The sequence below is a fragment of the Pipistrellus hanaki genome, assembly GCF_964339955.1.
Source record: "Pipistrellus hanaki genome assembly, chromosome: X".
NCBI lineage: Eukaryota > Metazoa > Chordata > Mammalia > Chiroptera > Vespertilionidae > Pipistrellus > Pipistrellus hanaki.
Window position 1 is genome coordinate 5131052 of NC_140524.1, and position 17625 is coordinate 5148676.

General features: G+C 49.0%; 1 protein-coding gene across 5 annotated transcripts; it reads right to left on the bottom strand.

Annotated features, from left to right (window-relative positions):
• Nucleotides 1-735: 735 nt before the first annotated feature.
• On the bottom strand, nt 736-10342 carry SLC38A5 (solute carrier family 38 member 5). 5 transcript variants are annotated; one of them, XM_084870041.1, is made up of 16 exons: nt 10264-10335; nt 8562-8615; nt 8409-8484; nt 7916-8031; nt 7754-7827; nt 6962-7054; nt 6745-6823; nt 5174-5256; nt 4736-4794; nt 4499-4636; nt 4259-4338; nt 3534-3634; nt 3164-3279; nt 1867-2011; nt 1676-1779; nt 736-1187 (listed from the first exon to the last, which is right to left on the bottom strand). In XM_084870041.1, the coding sequence occupies exons 2-16, from the start codon at nt 8612-8614 to the stop codon at nt 1086-1088; spliced, it is 1419 nt and encodes a 472-aa protein (XP_084726167.1). In that variant the 5' UTR covers nt 8615; nt 10264-10335; the 3' UTR covers nt 736-1085. The 5 variants fall into 5 exon arrangements, with proteins under 5 accessions (XP_084726167.1, XP_084726168.1, XP_084726169.1 ...); XM_084870042.1 differs by having other exon boundaries at nt 745-1187; nt 1940-2011; nt 10264-10340; XM_084870043.1 differs by lacking the exon at nt 4259-4338 and having other exon boundaries at nt 745-1187; nt 1940-2011; nt 10264-10342.
• Nucleotides 10343-17625: the final 7283 nt, after the last annotated feature.

Consider the following 17625-nt stretch of genomic DNA (forward strand, 5'->3'; position numbering starts at 1 on the left):
ACCACAAGTTAGGTGTTCTGTGGTCAGTTACTTCTTGGAATTTTGTTTCTAAGGGGAGGGTTGTCTCCAAGCTTTGTGGCGCCAAATTCTGACTCCACCTTCTGGTTGGGAGGGGGCCTTGTTGTGACTTCAATGACCACCACAGGAGTTTCCTGCCATTAACTGTTTCCCTTTGATCTAGGCCAGAGGTGGGGGCTCCAGTGAGAGGATATGGGCTCTTACTTCCGCACGTGTGTACACTTGCCTGTGTGCATTAATAAAGTTCAGAACTTAGGGCTAACTTAGGACTCTTTTCAATTTGAAAATTCAAGTCTTTCTTCGTATAATTTTCAAGTGTCAAAAATTATTCTTTTGATTTTTTTTTCAATCAATTGGAAATATACAAACCATTCTTAGTTCAAGGGCCAAAAATAGATCGTGGGTTGAATTTGGCCTGTGGGCCATAATTCTCCCATTCTGGTGCTAGAACGTCAATTCCAGGGCTAATTGTCTGCTTGATTTGCTGCTGTACCCCTGCACCTAGAACACTGCCTGGCATCTAGTAGGCTCTCAATAGATGTTTCTGAAATGAGCAAATGAATGAAACAATGAGTTGGGTAGCAAGTTACTGAAGGAGTGGAGAAGTGAGCAAACATATGAGAGTCAGCTCAATACTCCTCTCAGGGTCTCAGTTTACCCCTGTCTGAACCTAAGCAAGCTCCACCAAGAAGTTTTAGAAAGATCAGAAGGCTGAGGCAAGCGTTGCAAGTAACATCTTTATTTTCCCCATCTTTATTACACTTGAGTGTAATCCTGACATTCTACCAGGAGAAGGCAATACAGACTGGGTTGGGCAGGGCCTCTCTGAGGACCTGGCCTCCTCCTGCTCCTGTGGAGTTGAGATTAAGACCGTGATCCAAGCTCAGGATCCCTGGGGAGGACACTGGACCACTCTGCAGTCTCTGTGGCCGCCTACTTCTGACAGCCATGTTAATGGGAACCAGCCACCTTCACACACCAGACAGGAGGGACCTGGTAGAGTGGCCCCATCTTCTTCCACACACAGAGATGCATGCACACAGGAGTCTTGCTGGAACAGGGCACAATCAGTGTCCAGACACATGGCTCCGGCCTGTGGCCCAGTTGAAAAACATGAAGCCTAGACTGATCACCATGAAGAGGACCCCTAAGACACCAAAACACAGAGCCTGTGGACAAGAGGGAGAGATGAGACTGGATGGGACACCACAGCAGAGCTCCTCCTGAGAATGTTCTTCAAGGCCCTCCAGAGAGTCCCCATTCATTTCTGACTCTCTTTTGTGCTCCTCTTTCCTTAAATCCAGACCATTCCTTGAATCTTCCTTCTACCTTCCTAGAACCTTTTAGGGAGTATTCTCCTCCATCTTCCTTGAAAGTTCTCCTGACTCTATTCTAATAGTGCACTTTCCATCTGGAGAACACTCCCTCAATGCCAGGCCTCATTGAGTGCCCCTTCTGTCTTCCCAGACCCTGATGGTGCTGTTTGCTCAGCTCCTTCCTAAGACAATCTTCTTCATTCTTTCAGACTAACCACTTTTCTGAATGCACCATCTTCGCCCAAGCCCCTCTTGAAAAAGTTCCTTCTATCTCTAGCCATCTTGGAGTGCTCCATCCTCAGAACACCCACCTTTCCCCAGCCCTCCCCTGGAAAACTCACCTGGATCTTGGGCCAAGAGGAGAGAGGCTCCACCTCAGAGGGTACAATGCGGAGATAGAAGACACTGGGAAGGATGAAGATGAGGCTGGGGGCTGAGGTGGACCCTGAAGTATAAGCAGGAGGAATAAGAGCCTATGTAAGTTTGGGGTACAAGGCCCATATTCAATGGGGACTGAGGTTTGGGTACTGACCGATAACCCCAAAGATATCCCGGATGGTGGGTACGTAGATGACAAGGACATTAACCAAGACGAGCAGAATCACGGCTATGGCCACGTGCCGTAGCCAGCTGAAGGCTTTGCTTGGGAAGAGCAGCTGCTGTAGGGCCCGGCGGATCTGTAGCCAGAGTAGGGTGGGACACAAGTCAGTGCCAAAATGCTGCCTCCCTCTCCTTGTGGTCATCTGTCTTTGCCTCCACCCTCTGTCTGAGATCCCTGATTTCCCTTCCATCTGACTGTCTCCACTTTATCTGACCATCCATCTGTGCCTTCAACTTCTGAGTGAGCATCCACCTCCCTTCTGATAATCCATGCCTTTTTCTTTCTGCCAGATCATCCATCTATGCCTCTACCCACTGTATCTCTATCTCTCCTCCCCTGACTACCCACTTGTCCTTCCATCCTATCTGAGATCCCTGCCTCTTTCCATCTGACTATCTCTCCCCTCTTTCTAATCATTCCACCTCCTCATCTGAGAGCTTTGTCCCTCTTACACCTTGTTACTTCTGCCTCCACCCTTTTTCTGTCCAGCCTGTTTCTTCATTCTGACTGTCCATCTATGCCACTACCCTGTCTGACCATTTTGCTTCCCTCTTCTGTCTAGGCAGACATATGTACCTCCTTCCTTCAACTACTACCCCTGTGCTGGGGCTGACTGGCAGACCCTCAGTGATGGATGAATGATTACTCTGACATATGTTTCTGTGAAAGAGAGGCTAAGGGGCTAATTGGCATAAGGAGCCAAAAAAACCTTGATTGCCTGCCTCATTAGCCGTTTATTGTAACAACAGCTTGAACTAAAATTAACCTCTGGATACAATCAGCAGGGCAAGTATCCCTGAGGAACCACATGCTTCTACAAGGTTGTGTCTAAAGACTAAACATAGATATTCTAGTAAAATACCTGGGGGATCAGACTTGTTTGGAAAAGTCAAGGCAGGGGCTGCCGCCTTCAGCAAGGTCCCTTCAGAGGCCCCTGACCTTTCAAAGAATCCTCCTCACAGACATTCCAACCAAGTCCTTTCCCACACCCCTGTCCTCCCAACTGTCCTGTGCTTTCCCACACCCCTGTCCTCCCAACTGTCTCTGTCCTACCATATATTTTTGCCTTCTCTGTCAATCTGACAACTGCCTTCCCTGTCTGTCCATCCCTGCCTCCTCCATCCATCCCTTCATCCACTCCTATCTCCAACATCCATACAAACATCTATGCCTGTACCCTCTCTACCCATGTCCCTCTGCTCCATGGCCCCCCTTGGTCCCCACGCACAGGGAATAACACAACTGGCACAGTGAGAGTGACTGCAAGCAGCACCGCCAGGCGCACACAGAGGATGAGCAGGTCCTTCTGGCTGTACATTTGTAGCATCTCTGCCTCCACACTGCCTGGGCCATGGGACATGGGACAAGGGATGCTGGATGTGGTAGGAGAACCAGAACCAGTGTCCCTCCTCCCACCACCACCCCCCTACACACACACACACACACAGAGTAGCAAAATATACATATGTGATGCATACCGTTCATTTGGAAACTGATGAGTCCGGAGTCATGGAGGGAAAGTGGTCAGGCTCCTGCCCCACCAGCCTTCCCAGTCCCCACCCCAGCTGCCACCCAACCCTGGATCCGGCTCCACTCACTGTAGAAGGTAAGGTATCCAAAGGTGGCTGTAAGTGCATACATGCAGAACATGGCACCGATGGACACGTTGGCTACAGCTTGCATTCTGCGCTTGGAGGGCCTAAGGTACAGAGGTCATAGAATTCTAATGCCCATATCCCTGGACTTAATCCAGGCCCCTCAAAACCAGCTTCCACCCTCCAGGTCCCCTTCTCCCAGAGCTGGCATTCAGCTGGCACACTCTTGGATTCCCATCTCTACCTCCCTTGTGTAACTAGCCAAACCTCCCCTCTCTGTCCATCCATATCTCATCCCATAGGACCATCTTTGCCCATCTCCTCTGTCTGACCATCTCTGCCTCTTCCTTCCATTTGACTGTCACTGCCCTTCCCTTATCTGACCATCCATACCTAATTATCCACACATCTCCTATCATATCATCCCTGAGCCCTTTTGTCCTGTCATATCCCTGTCCCCATCTGTGCATGCCACCACCTCCATCTGATCATCTCTGCTGCTCCACTCTGTCCATTAATAACTGTATTGGATGTTTAAAAAGTAAAATATTTGAGCCCCAATCAATAAACAGTCACTTTCCTGTGTCTCCCAAGACCTCCTGACCACCTCAAAACCCCCCCGCTTTGCATAATCTACAATCAACAATCAAGTTACAGTCCCAGAACTGCTGTAGGGGTTGTCAGGCATTATGTTGGTTCATCACACGCCCACTTTCCTGTCCACTCACCGGCAGAGCTCCGTGTAGATGGGCAGCACCTCAGGGTGGCAGACAAAGGCAAAAGCCATAATGGGCACTGTATAGAACATCTGGGGGAATGTACATCAGATCAGAACCTACAGGGTTCCATCCCCTACTCTCCATATTCCTGGTCCCACCACTGTTCTTCATATCAGATATTTGGAAGCCCCCAATGTCCAATACATGGCTCCAGAGGGCCTGAGTGTGGTGCAAGCCCTACATACGCACCTGTGAGTCCATTGTGAACATCTGGGCCTCACAGCTTATGTTGAGCCCCTGGATGGAATGGACTGAGGGGCTCTTACTCTCTGCTGCTGTCTCATTGTGGCCCACATCACAGCTAATATGGAACTTCTTATAGATGACCTGAAGAAGAAAGGATGGGAAAATGAGGTTACAGGGAAGAGTGTGTCCCAATGCCCCAAACTCTCTCTCCGCTTCTTCAAGTCCTTCTCTCAGACTCACCGAAATGAGGAAAAACAGCATGCAGGTCAGAGAAAGACCACTGGTATATCCAAGGTAGCCTGTAAATAGCAATAACGCAGAAACTCAGAAATCCAGGGACCCCCTACAACAAGCATGTCAAACTCTCGGGAAGCAGGTCAAATGCCTTATTTATGTGGCCCACCAACAACGAGTTTGACATGCTTGCCTTACAGCAAATATTAAACCCCTAGTCTAGCCTTCAAGACCCCCTCAGCCCAATTATGCCACACCTTTGCATAAGTTTTTACTTCTGCCTGGACCAGCCTTTCCTCCAGAGCAAACTCTTATTCATCTGTTAAAACCCACATCAAAAAAGCTCTCCCCTAGTGTTCAATAGCCCTTGAAAATGGGGTTCTCTCAATCTGGCTACCCTTCTCTAACCCCACTATCCAATGACCAACACAGGAAGCCTCTTACCCAAGTGTCTCATGAGGGCCAGTGGCAGGATGATTAACACACTGACCATGATGATGAGAAGGTTTCCATTCAAGAACCAGCTCCTAGATAGATAAGTAAATATAGTGACTAGTTGCCAGCCAAAAAAAAATTGTCAGGTGGACATAGAAGATGGCTGGACAGACAGATTTCTGCCCGTAATCAGGAGATGAGCCAACACCTCAGCTGGGAGAAGTCATTCAGGTGGTTACAATGATGGCACAACAAGATTGATAGAAACAGCCAGACTAATTATCAGACTATCTGCCAGACACTGTCAGAGAGGTACATCTAAGAACACATGCACAGCTAGACAAAACTGTGCTGTCAGACTCACAAGTGAATACACAACCAGATGGGTAAACAACACCTCCAAATCAGTCATACTCCTGTAGTCCAACACAAAGTTCCAGACACAGAGTGAGCCATGACCCTGGTGTCTGACAGGTAGAACAATAGTCTGATGATTTGGCTGGCTGGCAGACAATGATGCAGAGTCAGACAAAAAGTGAGAAGCACATGTGTGGTTGTTTGAACAGCTCAAGGTTTGTTGAACACCTGAAAGTAGCTGGGCTAATTTGGCCACGTGACCAAAGACAGAAATAGAGACCATATGAATCAGCCAGCTGGCCACACTATTGGAACCACACTCAAAGAAAGACTGGGATCTATATAGATATTGGAGGGAGGTGCTCAAGCAAGACAGTTAATACAGAATCAGTTGAACAACTGCTCATTTGTTCAAAAAAATTTTATTGAGTGCCTACTAGGTTACATCTCATACATACACATAATTACACTGACATAAACCTACAAAACATCATTGGCCACGTATACAGTGGGAGCTAATTAAATAATTAGACACACCTAGGTACACAGACTGCCGGCTACCTGGATGGTTTCAGAATCAAACCAAAAATCTAACAAGATACACAGAATCAACCATCATATCCAAACAACTGGACAGATTCAAGCCAGTATATGGATCCAGGATTTTAAATATGCAGTTATTTGAATGCATACTCAGAACAACAATCAAGCGTACATGGTTGGAACAATACAGAGGGCATGTACAGTTATAGGTGAGGATCACTCACACACAGCCAGAGAGAATTTGCCATAACAATGGTCACTAAATTAAACAGAGATGTAGTCTATTGGCACATACATTTGGAGGAAATCACATATACATAGTTGGCACCTCAGTATACATCACACACATACATACACACTGTTGGAGTCAGTGACCACACACTTATAAGCGAGACAGATTCAGCCAGCCTGATGGACCCAGAATCAAACAGAATCTGTTGAACATGGAAAGTCAGAGAAAACAACAGTCACAGAAATCAGCACAGTCTATTAGACTCCTATAGTCAGAGCAACAGTCACACATACTGCTGGCATCACAATACACAGGAATCACAGTCTGATCAAAGTGGCCAACAGTCTCAAAGTAGACCATTTGGGACACAGAGTTGAAGACAGCAGCCAGACCTGACAGGCGGAGTCAGTGACCTGTGAATCTGAGTCAAGGGGTGTTGTTCACTTACCCATTAGGGTCCATCTCCAGGAAGGTGCCAATAACCAGGGGGAGTTCGGATTTGATGATGAACAGGTAACTGGACATGGCTGGTACAGGTGGGGGGAGTTTAAACAAAAGGATTTCCCTCACCCCCTTACCCCATTTTCCCCAGCCCAGCCTGGGGAAGCCCACCACACCCCAGCCTCTTCCCCCAAGCTGATCCCTCCACCTCCAAGAATCCTCACCCCCAACATTGTGCAGACAGATGACCATGGCCACCACCACCTTCCCCACAGGCCCCAGTGCCCTCTGTCCCAGCTGCTCATAGGCTCGGATGCCTGCAGGGGGGACAGGAAGGAACAGGTTATGGTCCAGGAAGCCAGGGGTTGGGGGCCAAAAGGTCTGGGAGTTGGGGAGTTGGGGTTTAGAGTAATTGCATCTGATTGATGGGGGCTGGGGATGAGAGTTACTTACAATTGGGCTTGGGTGGAATCTGGGAGGTGGGCTCTGTGATCAGGAACTGTGGCCAAGGAGAAGGTAGGAGGTGGACTGGAGTTAGGTAGTGGGGATTTGGGGAGCAAAGCACTATATACATAGTCTGAGACCACATACACATGGTCTGAATCCCTCGTCAGAGTAAAGTCTGAGATCTGGAGCAATGAAAGCTTGGGTCTGAGGACCAGGGGGTCTCGGGGTTCTACAGCTAGCTGGCTTCCATGGTTGTGGGGACTAGAGACTGAAGGGAGGAGTTAGAGGAGGAATGTAGTGGTCTGGGGATGAGGAGGGTCTGAACAATGGGGTTTATGGCCAGACTGAGGGCTGAGGGCTGGGGATTGGGAATTGCGGATCTGGGAGATGAGGTCTGAGGGCCAGGGCCAGTCTGGGGTCTGGAGTCCAGGAAGTTAAGTGGGTTTTGGGGTCCTGGGTCCAAGATCTGGGGTCAGGGTGGTATGTCCAGAGTCGGGGGTTTGGGTTGAAATCTGGTGTCTCAGGTCAGGGGAGTGGGGCAGGGGTCTGGATTGAGCTCAGGGGCTCACCTACAACGCCAGCACAGGTCAGCAGGAGATGGATGGAGTAGGAAGACAGAAGAGCAATGCACAGCAGCAGGACCCTGTGGCAGATGGCACAACTCAGACTTGGCCCCAAGGCCTCCCGCCTGCCCCCAAACACCCCTGCCCCCCAGGCTGCTTAGGACTCACAAGAAGAAGAGGACCCCTGTGTGGGCCATGGCATAGGCCAGCCCCAGGATGCCGCTGCCCATGATGGCGTTGCTGAGGTTGAACACTGACATTCCAAATGATGTCTTCCCCTCGAACTGTGGTTAAGGGGCAAGGCCCAGGAACACATGGATAGGGGAGGGAGCAAGTCAGGAGATCAGCTCTGGGGCCCAGAAAGACCAGGGAGGAAGTGACTGGGACAGGAAGAAGCCCAGGAAGGGCCAAAGGAGAAACCAAGAAGTTAGTAAAGAAAAGGAGTTGAAGATGGGAAGGAGCTGGGGAAAGGAGAACCAGGAAGGGGAAAACTAGGAGAAATTTTGGAGGGGAGCATCTCTAAGTGGAGAGGAACCAGAGAGGGTGGAGCAGCTACCAAAGGCAAACAGCTGGGGAGGGGAGTAGCTGGGAAGAGGGAAGAGTAGGGGAGGAGATGAACTGAGCAAGGTGCAGCTGGGACAGATCCTGTAGGGTCACTCACATCCATGAACTCAGCTGACTTCCTCCCAGGAGCAGAATTATGGCTGTGCAGAAAGCCCTCACGTTCCTGCCTGCAGCTGGAGAGGGCAGAGAAATTGGGGCTGATGAGAGGTAATCCTGACCCTCTGGCCCAGACCCTCAGGCCCTGACTCACCCCACAGCACCCGCAGGCAGGTCTCCATTCATCTTTGGGTCCTGCAGTTCCATCCTGTGGGCAGGAAAAGGGGGTGGGGGTCAGAGGTGGAGCAGGGGCTACAAGGTGGGAGAGCTAGGTGGAGGGGTAGGGGTTCAGCTCGATGCAGACAGGTAAAGAAACAGAAACAGAGATGAGGTGAGGGGGAAGGGAACAGAAGGATGACAGAGACAGGGAAGTAAATGGAGAGAACTGAAGAGTAAAAGGCTGAGATGAGTATTTGAAATATCAGGGGGATCGCTTTGTCAAGTATACAAAGCTATACACCTATGATGTACACCTGGAACTGACACAAAGCATACTGAATGTAAACTATAAAATTTCCTTTACAGCCGAAACCGGTTTGGCTCAGCGGTAGAGCGTTGGTCTGTGGACAGAGGGGTCCCAGATTCGATTCTGGTCAAGAGCATGTACATTGGTTGTGAGTAGGGGGTGTGCAAGAGGCAGCTGGTCGATATTTCTAGCTCTCTATCTCTCTCCCTTCCTCTCTGTAAGAAAAATCAATAAAATATGTGTGTTTTTTTAATTTTCCTTTACAAAGTAAATTTTTTCAAAAGAGTGAGAGGCTGAGAGAAGAGATGAGAGCGAGAAAAGGGCATCAGAGGAGAGCTACAGTTACTCATACTGGGAGAGATAAATATGGAGGAAAGAGAAAGACAGAAATAGAGAGAAAGCAGCCGCACCACAGACGAGATGGCCATCGGGAGCTGAGATAGCCTCTCCCCCAAACCTTCACACTCTATCTTCTTGCTGTGCTATCTCTTCCCTTGCCAGATCTCCCTCCAACCGACCCCCACCCCCAACATCCCTTCACCCTCACCACATGGCAGATCTCCACTCAGGCCACGTGTCTGCTGACTGCCCCACTTCTCACAATGCCTCCTGCCCCCCTCCTTCCCGCCTGGGCCCCAAGCTTGGGCCCCAAGCCTAGCCCAGAGCTGATGCAACCTGTCCACTGGGCTGGGGGTAGGAGACCCCAGCCCCTGACTTGGCGAGCTCTCTGCCACAACTCTGAATATCCTCACTAGATGCCAGAAACAATTTCCCAACTGAGCCCCCTTCCAGGAACAGAAGTGCCCCGGAAACCCCCATGAGTCTCCCTTGTAGGAACCAGAGGTGTTTTCTAGATTCCCTGTCAAGTCTTAAACACGCTTCTTCTGGCAGAAGGAACTGTGGTCACTTCCAGACTTGAGACCCTTCCTGGACTCAGGGTGTCTCGGGAATCTTGCCTGAGCCCTAATTTCCCCTCCTGAGGAGGAGCTGTCTCCGAGACCTCATCAGAAACCCCTTCCAGGACCTGATGTGTTCCTGGAGTTGGGGGTGTCTCTGATCCCCAGGCCAGCCTACAGTCCCTGTCTTCCATGCCCCCATCATTGCTAAAACTGCCTCCAAGAGACACCCGCCCCAAGTCTTGAGTCCCTTTCCTGGGACTGGGCGGGCTCTTATGAAGCACCATCCTCAGCCCTGAGCGCCCTCTGAGGACTCCTACCCACTCCTGAATTCATTCTTAGGGACCAGTTACCAAAGGACCCCTCTCCCATTCAATTCCCCACTAATGCTAAAAAGATCTCCGGGGATCCCCCGAGGCCCCTCCCGGGACCTCCACTCGTGCCTTGAGGTCTCCAAACCCCACCCCCACCCCGGCCAGAGCCCCCCTCCTCACCTCTCTGCTCTTCTCAACTCCAGATAGAGTGTTCAGGGACAGCTGCCCCGCGCGCGGCTCTCTAGAACCTGCCCCCGCCCAGCGCCAGTGGCCAATCAGATCAGAGCAGCCCCTTCTGGCCCGCGTTTTTTGTGTGTGTGTTTTTTTTTTTTCAAGGAAGCAGTTTTCATTTTAATTCTGTTTCCCTCCTTGTGGCTCTGGGCGGGCAGTAGTGAGGAGAGGACACACATGGAGGGAACCTGAGGTGTGTGTAGGTCTTGGTTGTGGGGAGGGGCAGTGGACAGAAAGACAGAGGGAGGAGATCTACACCCAAAGAAAAGGCCAGGCAGGCAGAGAGAATTGACTGAGGGGTCAGCCCCACGGTGGGATGGGAGATGGATGGAGGGAAGAGATGCGGAGAGGAGAGACAGAGATAGTAAGAGAAACAGTCACAAATATAGACAGGCAGGCACAAGGACAGACAACAGAGAGGACAGAAAGATAGACAGGGTATGGGGGGTGGTAGACAGACAAAGGGGCATTCACTGGGAGAAAGAGACTACAGACAGACTCAGAAATTAACGGGATGGGCCTGTGCAAGCACTGAGGGGCAACAGGCAGGCCCAGTCGTAACCAGGAGGCACAACTGGCAGATAGGTGGACACAGCCAGATACATTCCCAAACAGAGGTTGGAAACAGGCACACCAGCCCAGAGAGACAAGGGGACACGGGAAGTGATGGAGGCAGAGGGACAACTGGGGGGACAGATGACAAGAGGCAGAGAAAGTCAGATTCAGGCAGAGGGGTGCACAGGGTAGATGGACAGACCTGGGGACAGTAGTGGGAAAAGTGTGGGATAGACAGACACAGCCAGGCCACTATAAATTGACCTGGCCAAGAGAGGACCTTAGATCTTGGAAGTCCCCTTGGAAGTCCCCAGAGAGAGGCAGGGAAGACATTTATGGTTGCATAGGGAGGGTGGACACACACAGTCTGCAAACTAGGCACACCCTGAAGTCCTGGACCAAGCCCAGGCATTGGGTGAGGCCTACCCACACCCTAACCTAAGAGCTCTACTGTGTGTCTGCCTGTTGTATACGGGGGGGAGTGTCTGTGCACTCCCATCCAGGCATGTGGCAGGCATATGTCACCAGGAGGAAGTCAGACAGGGTGGACTTGGGGTCCCAGCCCAAATCTACTGAGCTGCTTAAGGCCCTGGTGGACAAAAGGCCCCTCCACCCACCTGTCCACCCCCCACAGAGAGCACAGAATTCCCGGAAAGGCCAGGGGCTGGCTGGGGTTCAAAGCTAACCTAGATGCCCCCACCCCAAGTGCAATTGGAGGAGGGCAAGGGATGGGGTGTTTACTTCCCCACCGCAGGAGAGAGACTCCCCCACACTCAGCTCCATCCAGGGGCTCAGAGATACAAACTTTCATGCAGACCCACAGCCACACACACAGAATATGTGCTGACAAATATGAATGGGGAGCCCAGGCCATGGTAGTCACACACTCACAGCCACACAGAGTGACTTAGTCTCACAGACTTCATCACCCACAGCCCCAGACCACACCCAGAAAGCAGAGAGTGGCACAGGAGTAGGCTCACACTGAACCACCATAGACTCATGGACACCATGGCCCACGGACTCACAGCCACACACAAAGTGCATAGACAAGGCTGATTTCACTCAGCCAACAACAGCATACACAGACCTAGGGCCTCACACACACACACTTCCTCGTTCAGAGAGCCCTCGGGCCAAAGTCCAGATTCAGGCTTTATAACGATACCTGTGTGCATATGAACTCATGTGTGAACTTGGGACCACATGCGGCTCTGGTGGCAGAGAGAGATACTCACAGCAGACATGATTGTACAGACAGAGAAGCCACAGCCACAGACTCGCACACAACTGTATTCAAGCAGGTAGCTGCACACACAGTGTACACAAGTAACTATTGATATATCAAGTCAGAGAAGAAACATAGACAGGCACGCTATCAGGAAAATCAGAATATAGAGTATTCTCTTTCTATTGTTATGAAACGGAAATACACCTAAAGCTGCATAAAGAAGAAACAAGGGAATCAGATGGTACATATACAGTGGCACCAAAGGAAACATCCATAGTGCCCTGATCAGTTGATTAGAGCATTGCCCCCCTGGTGGCTTCGGTGTCCAGTCAGGGCACATACAAGAATCAACAAATGAATGAATAAATAAAGCGGAACAGTTGATCTCTCTCTCCCTTCTTCTTCTCCCCTTTAAAAAAAAAATCTACCAATAAATAAAAATAGCAACAAAAAAAAAAAGAAAAGAAAGAAATAGCCATAGAGCACGCATACCTGTAGCAGCCACTCACCAAGAAGAGACAGAAGCACAGTGGCAGAGAAGAAAGATGTGCATACAGGCGAAACCGGTTTGGCTCAATGGATAGAGCGTCAGCTTGGGGACCAAAAGGTCCCGGGTTCGATTCCGGTCAAGGACAAGTACCTTGGTTGTGGTCATATCCCCAGTAGAGGGTGTGCAAGAGGCAGCTGATCAATGACTCTCTCTCATCAATGTTTCTAACTCTCTATCTGTCTCCCTTCCTCTCTGTACAAAATCAATAAAATATATTTTTTTAAAAAAGATGCACGTACATAGGAGACAAACACAGTAGAAACACACTAATCACCCACAAGCATTATAAAGGAGACACATAAACATTCAAGGAGCTCACACACACACACACACTCTCCCCTATATATCCTGACCTTCTCTGGTGTCTCTCTCCTCTGATACCCCACCCCCTCAGAGCCATTACACATCTGTGCCACAGGCAGGCCTGGGAAAGAGACACCTGTTAGCAGAGGCCTTGACCCAGATGGCTAAGGGGGGAGGGGGCGGGAGCTAAGCAGCTGTCTAGATTTCAAGAAAAGTCTGTGGCAGAAACTGGTTTGGCTCCGTGGATAGAGCATCGGCCTGCGGACTGAGGGGTCCCTGGTTCAATTCCAGTCAAGGGCATGTACCTTGGTTGCGGGCACATCCCCAGTGGGGCGTATGCAGGAGGCAGCTGATCAATGTTTCTCTATCAACGATGTTTTTAGCTCTCTATCCCTCTCTCTTCCTCTCTGTAAAAAATCAATAAAATATATTTTTTTAAAAAGAAAGAAAAGTCTGTAGTGCCCAAAGAACTAGGTCCTACCTTGGACAAAGGAACACATACCCCCATCTACCACCTCCCCCAGCAGCTTCCTACTCTGATCACTCCCTCCCCTCCCAGGCCCTCCACCATTGCCCAGCACAGGGCCACCAGACACGTAACAAGTGCGCAATAGATGCCACTTATTCGTGTCATATTATCATCATTATTTTGTTTATTTCTGCCAAGTGAACTCTTCTAAGAGGGGGACTAACCTTCACCCAGCTCTACACCCCATAGCTCAGCTAAGCCTCAAGGCACTGCAAACAGCAGGTGCTCAACATATGCCGGTAGGCAAACAAAGAGAAAGGGAAGTCTGACTGTGCAGGGAAGCTTGCTTTGGAAGGAACAGATGTCTTTAAACTTGACCTAGGTATTGACGCTGTGTCAGGGATCAGAATGCTTTATTAGTCCATCACAGTAGGGCCCTTCCTCAGAGTCATTTAAAAGTTTTATTGGTTCAGGAAAGCAGGCCCTTGGGTGACATTTGGAATTCCTAGTGCATCTTTTAAAAGTCCGTTTGGGTTCTTGTCAGTCCTTCCAAGTAGACCCCTATTTTTCATTAAAACGGGTCTCTACTCAGCAGCCTTCAGGGGAGGGAGCAGAGCGCAACAGTTAAGAGAGGGAGCTTTCACAGCTCTGCCACTTTGTAGCTGCGTGGCCGGGAGCAACTTTGAAACCCGACTGTTTCAGCTTCCCCTGGGGCGAGAGCCGTGGGGGAGGTTGAATGAATACTGGTAAATCACTCAGAACAATGCTTGACAACGTCGTAATTGCTCAATAACATATTTGCTAAAGGAATTCATGAAGACAACTCCTGCTGGGAAAGCCGCCTCTCAGGGGTTGCCCTTAGGGTTCTTATCTCCCCTTTCATGCAGGCCCCCCACTGAGTGACTCTTTGGTCCCTCCAAGCAGCCCCAGGGCAGCGAGGCGGCTGAGTCAGTGAGCAGCCCCCACACCTGGACCACCCGCGTCCTTCCCTCCAGCTGTGAGGCGCTCTCTGCTCTCGGTGCAGAGCCGGCTTGGCAGCTTCCCTTCCTTGACCGCTTCAGGAGGCCACGGAGAGGACACCTTTATTCTCAGTGGGGTATCAGGTGGAAGCTGCATGCAGACACCCTACTTCAGGAAGAGCCTGGGGGGTTCAGAGCCGGGTTCCTGTCCTCCTATCCCCTGGCCTTGCTGGAGGAAGCAAGTTTCTTTGCAAAAAAAAAAAAGAAGAAGAAGAAGAAAAAAGAAACATCCTCTTTGTGGGAGGCAAGAAAACAGGACATGGAAAGCACCCCACAGGGTGCACATGTCTGCAGGGTCTCCCATGCCTGGCAGCCTCTCCTCTCAGTGGTTCAATGGCTGGTGCTGGACTCCTTGCTGTCTCACAATTGTTTACTTCTTTCTGCAGGCACCCGTGTTCCCACCCCCCCCCACCAGACCCGGGGCTCTCCTTGCAAGCTTTTACTTCTTCCCTGGCTCTCAGACTCCAGGAGGTGTCTCTCCCTGTCTGGATCCGTCTGTCATCTGGCTACACCTCCCAGGGCCCCACATAAATGCAAAAGACACTGCTGAGGAAACAATGAAGAAAAAAGTAACCAAAGGATGGATTCAGCCAACGTGCTACCTAACCCCCACTGTGTGCCAGGCCCTATTCTAAGTGTTTGGGAGGTAGCAGTGAACAAGAAAGTCCACGGACGCTCGCAGTTCTAAGGAATGATGGTTCAATCATTCAGTTCTTTTTCTTTTAATAGCTTTGTGTGATTTATTTTTTAAATATGTTTTAGCGATTATTTGCAGAGAGGAAGAGAGAGGGACAGAGAGTCAGAAACATTGATGAGAGAGAAACATCCATCAGCTGCCTCCTGCACACCCCCCACCTGGGGATGTGCCCGCAACCAAGGTACATGCCCTTGGCTGGAATCAAACTTGGGACCCTTGAGTCTGCAGGCCGATGCTCTATCCACTGAGCCAAACTGGTTAGGGCCATTCGGTTCTTTTAATACTCACCAAGCCTGCTTCAACTTCAGGGTCTTTGCTCTTGGGGTTCTCTCTGCCTGGAGGGTTCTTTCTCCAAATGTTGGTAGGGTGTGCTCCCCTTCAGGTCTCAGCCCAAAGGTCACCTTCTCAGAGAAGATTTCTCTGACACAGAACAGCTCAATTCCTCCCCATTTCTGTCACCCTCCCTTATGATTCTTCATAGCTTTTATACCACCTGATACAACATTAGATACTTACATATTTAATAGTATGTTTAGCCCTGGCCGGTTGCTCAGTGGTGAGAACATGGGTTTGATTCCTGGTCAAGGGCACCTACCTCAGATTGCCGACCCAATCCAACCCCTAGTCAGGGCACATGTGGGAGGCAACCAATTGATGTGTCTCTCTCATGTGGATGTTTCTTTCTATCCACAGGTGAAGATTTTTTAATGGTATATTTATATTTAGTACAGCGATTTTAGTAAGTAAATGTATATTGGAAGGGCATACTGTCCAGGGTTGGGTCCTACCTTCCACCCTGAGCTATGGAGATAGACTCTACCCACCATGACCCTGACCTGGACTAAGTGGGTTAGAAAATAAATCTCTTACTTATTTTTATTCATCTTCCCTTTTTATTATTATCATTACTCTTTCTTACATGTATGGCTAGCTCACAAGTATTTCAATGTTTAGTATTACAAGTGTTTGGGGTCTTTGTTTTAGAAGCTTGGTCTTTATTTCAGGAATTGATTTTTGCTGTAGAAACTTAATTCATGTTATGTCAATTAGCCTATGGTAAAATTGGTTTTGTTGATTATATGTCATGTCACTTAAAGTCCCAGTTTCCAAAAACATATTTGCAATGTTAAGGGAGGACTTACTATACACCCTCCCTTGTCTCCTTTTCCTCGTCTATAAATTGGGGATAGTCACAGTAACTTGCTCATATGGTTGTTGTAAGGATTAAAATGAGTTTAAGGAAAGGGTTCAGCGCTGCACCAGAACCTACTTGTACAGATTGTTTGATCGATTTTCAGGAATTTTGTGAACTGGTTGTTAAACACGCTGCTATTAAAAGCAAAACGATATAAACTTACAGTTAAATAAATTATATATTTTTAAAGATAACAAATACTCAAAACTCACTTTCTTATTTCACTATTCTCTATGCTCTTGGGTTTATGTACACCTATTTTAACTAAGATAAAAAATATTACACAATGGTGCACTTCAGTGTACTGTGACAACATATCAATGACTTGAAAACTAGCAAGGTGACAGTTGTGTAAACCATGGACATTGGCAAATGTTTGAAAGCAGGACTTCCTCCCTCTCTCCCCTCAAACAGTTGTTAACCATTTACCAGCACACCACTGAGAGCACTTAGCCTAGTGCCTGGCACACGGTAAACTGTGTAATAAATGCTTCCATTATATTTGCCTTTGCTCTGGTGGGGATGTATAGGGTTGGGTTTTGTTTGTTTGTTTGTTTGTTTGTTTTTGTGGGTCACAGTTAAAAATGTTTGAAGAAGACAGAATTGCACAAGGCCAGTGTGTATAATAGTTACGCCCTCGGCCTGTAAGTTCTTTAAAATATATATAAATTATTGATTTTTTTTTTACAGAGAGGAAGGGAGAGGGACAGAGAGCTAGAAACATCAATGAGAGAGAATCATCGATCAGCTGCTTCCTGCACCCCCCCTACTGGGGATATGCCCGCAACCAAGGTACATGCCCTTGACTGGAATGGAACCCAGAACCCTCCAGTCCGCAGGCCGATGCTCCATCCACTGAGCCAAACCAGCCAGGGTGACCTGTAAGTTCTTTAGTGAAAGGTTTTAAGCCAGCCCTGTCCATTATTCTTGTGCATCTAGATTAACACACCTTTGAGATATCAGAAGTAATACCCTCTGAAGGGGGTATTCACCATCAAGAGAAGACATAATCTTAACTGTCCTGTAATGCAACCCCTGCCTTGCTTTCTCCAATTTTCCATGTAAGCTTGCTGCTTAGTTTCAAATGCATAAAAGAAGCTGCAAAACTGTTATCCTCAGGAACATTTGAGATCTTGCTCCCCGGCTATGTTGTCGGTTTGGCTCAAATAAACTCTTATAAAATCCTCCACGGAGGTATTTAGTCTCCTGATAACTCTGTGAAATCTTATTTGTAGTACTTATTTCCCCATTTCACAGGTGGAGAAACAAGTTCTAAAACAGGCAGCATCACG